Raw genomic sequence first — 6,834 nt, 5'->3', positions numbered from 1 at the left:
CTAGCGGATCCAGTCAGCTGGCATCTGATCTATGCAGGAGCAGAGGACGCGGAGGCACTGACAGGCACAGCGATTTGGCGCCAGCTCGTGACAGGAGTTGGCTGTGGCTATGAGCTGATCAGGTGCACCTTGCATATCTTGGACTCCCCCACCCCCGTTGATGTCTTCACACAGAGATTTCTCTCCCACGTATGGTTGCTTTTTTTAATCCTGTAAGTGCATTTCCTTTGGGCTGCTGATTTTAATAAATGTACTCTATTGTTTAAACAGTTACATGCTATGGAGCTTGCGCTTCTGTTTGTTTTTTGTTCATATATATATCTCATAATATTGTTCAATATGTTATATTGCATGATCAAGCATTCAAATACATACTTGTTGATTTTTTACCTCAAAGGTTTTTCAAGAAACAATTGACTCAAGTTTTGGAAAAACATTTACTTTAGGTCATCCTTTTTAACCCTGTCCAATGTAAAAATATGTTTAACCATAATTCCTCTCTCCACCTCCACACCCACCACCACAAAGGCACAAATCTCTCTAAAAAGGTGTTAAAATTCAAAAGAAATGTGAAATAAAACACACTGTAAAACCGTAACAGGGTGCCAATTTTTATATCGAGTAAAAGACCATATTTGCGAAGAAGTGCTAAGCCACAAGGCACAGTACGGCTTGTTCAGGTGAATGGCCCTTAAGGTGTTTTATGGCTTGGCACTACAAGGTAAACACTCCTAGGCCCATATTCACTAAATGGTGCTAAGCTTTGGCACATTTTAACTCCCATTCATTTGAAATGGTAGTTAGGGCACGATAAATTGTAGCATTCATGGGCCTTAGTGTGTTCTGATGAACCATATTATCTCCAGAGCTTCCAAACTGCTGCTGGCATGTAGTTCAGCATCTTTCTAATTGCCTCATTTAAACAATGATGTACTGTTGTTTTGTTACTTGAGTTTGCCCTTTTTCTGAACCCCAAATTCTATCAAGATTGTTAGCGTGGCTAGTTTGTTAACGCCACCCCACCATTGACATCAATATAAAAATCTATGTTCAGAGGCATTAAAAAGCTACACAAATTATGCAAGAACTGGGCTTCCTGAAACCAGAGTCAGTGTCACTGATAACGAAAAACATTCGGACAAAAAGTGCAATACTTAAACATTTTATTCAGCAGAAATAGTACTGGATTTATGAAGGAACTGTAACGGTATAAAAGATAAATCCGACCTATCGTGTTATAAAACACCTTAAAAAAAAATCCTGATGTAAATGAAATAGGATAAAACCCTGTATTTTTAGTCCATTTCTGGAATCGGCGTTTCATGTATTTTCCAAGAACAGGTTCTACAATAAGTTGAACTCATGTCCCCTCTGTGATATGCTTTATTCATAAAGCAATACGTGGCCAAAAAGTGGTCAACAGCCCTTGCTTATTAAAATGCAATTTAAAATCGAATTGGTAATAGTCCCACCGACATTGAACGGGATTCATGGGTGTTTTTGTTAGGAACTGCATCTTAGATGTTAAAATATTCCAGGTAGTAACCTGTGGGGCACAGCGTCCGTGTAAAGCCTCCAGTCCTTTCCGTACTTGCTGGAGCAACGATGCTCATCTCGTATGCAGCGGTGAACCAGCAAAATGGTCATGTATAGGATGTAGAAATAAGGCAGTAGGTGATCAAAGCCGCATGTTAGGCAGTAAGCCAAAGAACCCATCAAGTCTCCGGTGTAGTTAAGATGCCGTGCGACTCCCCAGAAGCCGGAAATCATGAGCTTGCTGTAGTGCCTCTTGCCATCCACAGACGTGTAAGAGCATTCAATGTATTTGGGTTTTTTGCCCCATATCTTGCAGTTGCCATTGGTGTGTCGAAACAGGTCTTTTTGGTGGTTGGTCATCCTGAAGATGTAGTAGCCAATCAAACCTAGCAAAAGAACCCCCACTGCAGCCGTTGTGGACAGCTGCACAGGGTTATACACCAAATATAGACCCTAGAAGAATAAACAGAACCAAATTAGAATACAAACACTCTTCTGATTTTTATTGATAGGGAACAATCATAAAATACATAAAGGTTTTTCCAAAAAACAAACAAAAACAATAGCAGCATAGATCATAGGGCAATTTCATCTTTTGGATTCTGTCCACATAGTATGTAATTCAGTCTTGTATTGCTCAGAACAGAGGCTATCATGGATGTTATTTTTACGCAGGAAATTTAGAAATGTATTGTGTGATTCCTTATTACATTATATCTAAAAATGTTGTGAATTAGCTAAAAGTTTAAAGTACAAAACATTAACATTTAAAATAGTGGTTAAATGCTACTGACCACTGCAGCAGCATAGAAAAGGGCTTAAAGGGTGTCCAATCCTTTCTATTCATTACTTTAGTGCACAGCAATGCACTACGTTCATAGCAAATACCCATTTGGGAAGTAAAAAGGATGGGCACAGTCTCTGTGTTGTTTTTATTACCTGTAGAGTATAGAGATAAGGCAGCCAGACACAGTCTCCCCATCCCAGATACCAGCCAAAATGATCATGGCAAATGTCAATGGTTTTCAGGTACCAGGCTTCATTCCAGAAAAAGTCCACTACATAAACAGCCTGTAAAGATAGAGATTCTAATTAAGTAGCAGGTCACCTCTCTCTCTGTGCTACACCAGGATGATATCTCAACTGTATCTGTCCTAGTAAAACACCATGATAACTACATATCATCAATATACCGGCATACCCCGCATTAACGTACGCAATGGGACCGGAGCATGTATGTAAAGCGAAAATGTACTTAAAGTGAAGCACTACCTTTTCCCCACATATCGATGCATGTACTGTACTGTACTGCAATCATCATGTATGTGCATAACTGATGTAAATAACTCATTTGTAAAAGGCTCTATAGTCTCCCCGCTTGCGCACAGCTTTGGTACCGGTAGGGAGCCGGCATTGCTGTTCAGGACGTGCTGACAGGCGCATGTGCGAGCTGCCGTTTGCCTATTCGGCAATATGTCCTTACTCGCGAGTGTACTTAAAGTTAGTGTCCTTAAACCGGGGTATGCCTGTATACGAGTGCCACGTTCCATAGAAAAAAACTAAGCCTGCTCAAAAGCAAGTTACAAAAGGTAGATATGAACGGGTGATTCATTTATATTCTACTGATGAAGGACACTGTGATACTTTTAATTGAGCAAATTCAGTTAATGTCTTTCTCTTCCTACCATTCACTTTTATTCCTATGGTGAAGAGTTCCGTTAACAACCACAGTTTTGCTCGAACTACACGATAATCGTCAGTGTCCAGAGATATGATATCCCATCAAATGATAAGCTAGACATGGTTTATCAAATTTCTAGTGTAATCAATATCAACCAAGTACTGAGAAATGGCACCATTACCTCTATTCAATATAGCACAGTGTGTTTTCAAGTGAATGAAAGTTGATGCCTCATTAACTCTTAATTGCAACAATTACTGTAACTATATTGAATTGGGGGAATTAATTTGTGCTAGCTTCCCTGTTTACAATTTAATGTCTGTACCACACAGGGGCATTCTCAAACGGACTCGTCACAATTTTATGGCTGTACTCATTAAATACATTCAAGATAATAACTTCCCCAATTAGTTTTTATGGAACTGCAAAATGGAGCCTGCAACTGCACTGCAAAACATTCACCAGCGGGGAGATTGACTAAGCTCTTCAGTGCCGATTAAAACAGATCGAGCTCCGATATCCCTCACTGCGGCCTTTAGAATTCCCTCCTAAGTTCTGCATGTCTTCTCAGCAGTAAAAGTGCTCAAATTGACTCTACGTTTGCCCTGCTATTGTAAATTCTCAGAATTGGGACGGCCTACTTAGACTTTGATCAAATCTGACAGTTATGCTTTAATGAACCACTTCAAAATACTCCAACAACATATTACAAAACAGACGGAGAAGCAGCTAACACACCATGTAACTAATACTGCACATTTACATTATTCCTCGTAAGCAGGTTTCTATGGATAAACAGTGACTTTAAGAAAATACGTTCCTAGAAAATTAGACACAAACTAAACCTTCTCATATGAAATTGATGCTACTGCTTCTACTCATGGGGGTTACCTTCATTATGTCTCTTCGATGGCATTCTCCATATCCCATGCATACTTCCTAACTAAATGTAATCCTTTGAGTGTGTGTTTGTCCATGCAGGTGTTATAGTAGGGTTTACCTGAAGAACATTGACGAGAATCATTGAATTGGTGACCTGGCCATATAACTCTTGCTGCTTTGCCGCATACGACAGATTTATTAGAGTCCAGGCAATAATACCAGGGCGTCCATTGAAGAATAACTTGAAATCAAACCACTTTCCTATACGGGGGTTAAATTCAATCCCCATCATGTAGTTGTAGAAGAAATTGCCGGTGAATTTGCTGAAATAATTAGTACATTAGAATTAGAGCTATGGTAAAAAGCATGTTTTTTTTCTTCAGATTCAATATTAGTTACATTCACTGCTGGCATGTTGGGGGGCAACAAGACATTACAGACCAGTTATTTCCCCTAGCTCACCCCAGCAGTGAAACAGAAGTCAGAGGCAAACTCACCAGTCATTTGCATTCGTGGGAAAGAGGTAGGCTTTAATCAATACAAACGTGGACACGGCATAACCCAAAATATTGGCACACCACAACAAAGGAATCCAGTTGTCGATGATGATGGTTGGCGAGAACCAGTGGAAGTAGTATGCATTGGCAAACCAGAGAATATGGGTGATTATCCAGGCCTGAAGTCCGTTGATTTCATACTTGTTAATTATGCCTATAACAAGAACATGCTCGTTTTTCAGTCAATGGAGGGATCTGATAAATACATTGTATGTCAAAGCAAAAGTACATTATATATATATACTGGTGGGTAGCCAGTAGCCTAAGGTCTGCTTGAGCCCCCTTCGGTCAACTCATGCCCGTTACAGCATGTGTAAAATGTAATATGGTGTGTTTTTTTTTGTTTTTTAAAGATTTTGAATGTCCACATGGTAAGGCTCCTTGGGGTCCATCAAGTAAGACACTAATATTTACATTCTAGGCCAGTGCCAGAAGTTTCTGCAGCCACAGCAAATGTAAGAAAATGGATAGCATTTTTTAGATTTTATGCCAATGGGACCTCAGGCTTTGCAGATTCAACTAAGGCTGGAGTGGACAACTCCAGTCCTCAAGGGCCACCAACGGGTCAGGTTTTAAGGCCATCCCTGCTTCAGCACAAGTGGCTCAATCAGTAGCTCAGTCAATGACTGAGCCACTGATTGAGCCATCTGTGCTGGAGAAGGGATATCCTTAAAACCTGACCTGTTGGTGGCCCTTGAGGACTGGAGTTTGCCACCCCTGAACGAAGGCAAAGAAATAAGAAAACAATTGAAGGAGCAAACCGTCTTAGTAGACTAGTTCTTCCAGCAACTGCTCCCCCAGCTACGGTCCCTTCACAAGATGTGAACCAGACTAAGTTGAAAGAAAACACATGGTACCCAGCACCAGTTATGTTTTAAATATTTTCTTTAATATTAAAATCTATCATTTTAGCCAGTTTAGGAACATGTGCTAGTATCCCAAGTGGCCAAATGAGTGATACGTCTATTTAAGAGTCAAACTTTTACATTGATTCCCAGACTCCTCAAATATTAGTTAACGTTAACCCTTTCACCCAGGGGAAATATTTATTGTTACTTACCTGCAGGTGTTCGGGCCCCTTCTTGCACCCCACCCACATATCCGGGTAGAAACTTGTGGCAAATGTCAGGAATTAACATGTAGAGAAACACCTAAAACACAAACACTTCTCATTAGTGGCTGTGCAAAATCCAACACCCTCAGTATCCTGGCTAAGGAATCCCAAGCCTATCCATGGCCTATAACCCCAACATTAATTTTCTTTCTAATCCAAAAAGCACTCACTGTCTATAGAAATCAGAATTCAAGAATGGGATAATTCCAAAAAGCATAATTTTATATATACACAAGAGAACCTATAACAGAACCGCATACCCTACATCCAATAAAGTGAAATAGCAATATGTAAAAGCATACGTATAACAGAGGGGGGATAAAGGGAGGGGGGGGGGGGGGACAAAATAAAGGGGACAAGACAATACACAGCTGGGTACACTGAGGGGAAACAGCAGGGGGGCAGGGGGGATACAGTGTCAAGCCCCAAAAAAGAGACTGAACAGCCCCCACACAAATTTAATCTGTATGCAAGTTCAAAAGTCCTGCTCCTCTCATATGCAAAGGGCGTCTTGCATATGAGAGGAGCAGGACTTTTTAACTTACATACAGATTGCCTGTGGTTTGCTTTTTGTCCATATTATTGCCTTTGTATATTTGCTCTGCTCCCTCTGGGAATTATACTATATATCTCAATTGCCATATAGCAAAGTTTATTTATCTTTAAATTTGTGTGGGGGGCTGTTCTGTCTCTTTTTGGGGACTTGACACTGTTTCTGTGGGTTGTGGGGACAGGGAAGTACCCCTCTGTTCCTCTGGAGCGAGGGGGAACGGGCCTGACGAAGGGGTGTTCCCCGAAACGTTGCCCCCCCCCGTTGTTTCCCCTCATGGTACCCACCTGTGTACTGTCTTGTACCCTTTATTTTGTTTCCTTCCCCCCCTCCCCCTCCCTTTATCCCCCCTCTGTTATACGTATGCTTTTACATATTGCTATTTCACTTTATTGGATGTAGAGTATGCGGTTCTGTTATAGGTTCTCTTGTGTATATATTAAATGATGCTTTTTGGAATTATCCCATTCTTGAATTCTGATTTCTATAAACAGTGAGTGCTGGACATTTTTTT

General features: G+C 40.6%; 1 protein-coding gene across 4 annotated transcripts in view; it reads right to left on the bottom strand.

Annotated features, from left to right (window-relative positions):
• Positions 1–1,146: 1,146 nt before the first annotated feature.
• Positions 1,147–6,834, bottom strand: part of DHCR7 (7-dehydrocholesterol reductase) — a 31,109-nt gene continuing 25,421 nt past the window's right edge. For all 4 annotated transcript variants that reach the window (XM_075567173.1, XM_075567171.1, XM_075567172.1 and 1 more), the window contains exons 4-8: positions 5,717–5,807; positions 4,597–4,810; positions 4,218–4,422; positions 2,476–2,607; positions 1,147–1,989 (exon numbers count right to left, since the gene is read on the bottom strand). In XM_075567173.1, coding sequence (XP_075423288.1) covers positions 1,525–1,989; positions 2,476–2,607; positions 4,218–4,422; positions 4,597–4,810; positions 5,717–5,807 — 1,107 coding nt within the window. In that variant the 3' untranslated portion in view covers positions 1,147–1,524. The remainder of the gene's footprint in view (positions 1,990–2,475; positions 2,608–4,217; positions 4,423–4,596; positions 4,811–5,716; positions 5,808–6,834) is intronic.

The sequence above is a fragment of the Ascaphus truei genome, chromosome 12 (assembly GCF_040206685.1).
Source record: "Ascaphus truei isolate aAscTru1 chromosome 12, aAscTru1.hap1, whole genome shotgun sequence".
In the NCBI taxonomy this organism is placed as follows: domain Eukaryota; kingdom Metazoa; phylum Chordata; class Amphibia; order Anura; family Ascaphidae; genus Ascaphus; species Ascaphus truei.
The sequence above is the reverse complement of the archived record's forward strand: the minus strand, read 5'-3'. Positions and strand labels throughout refer to the sequence as shown.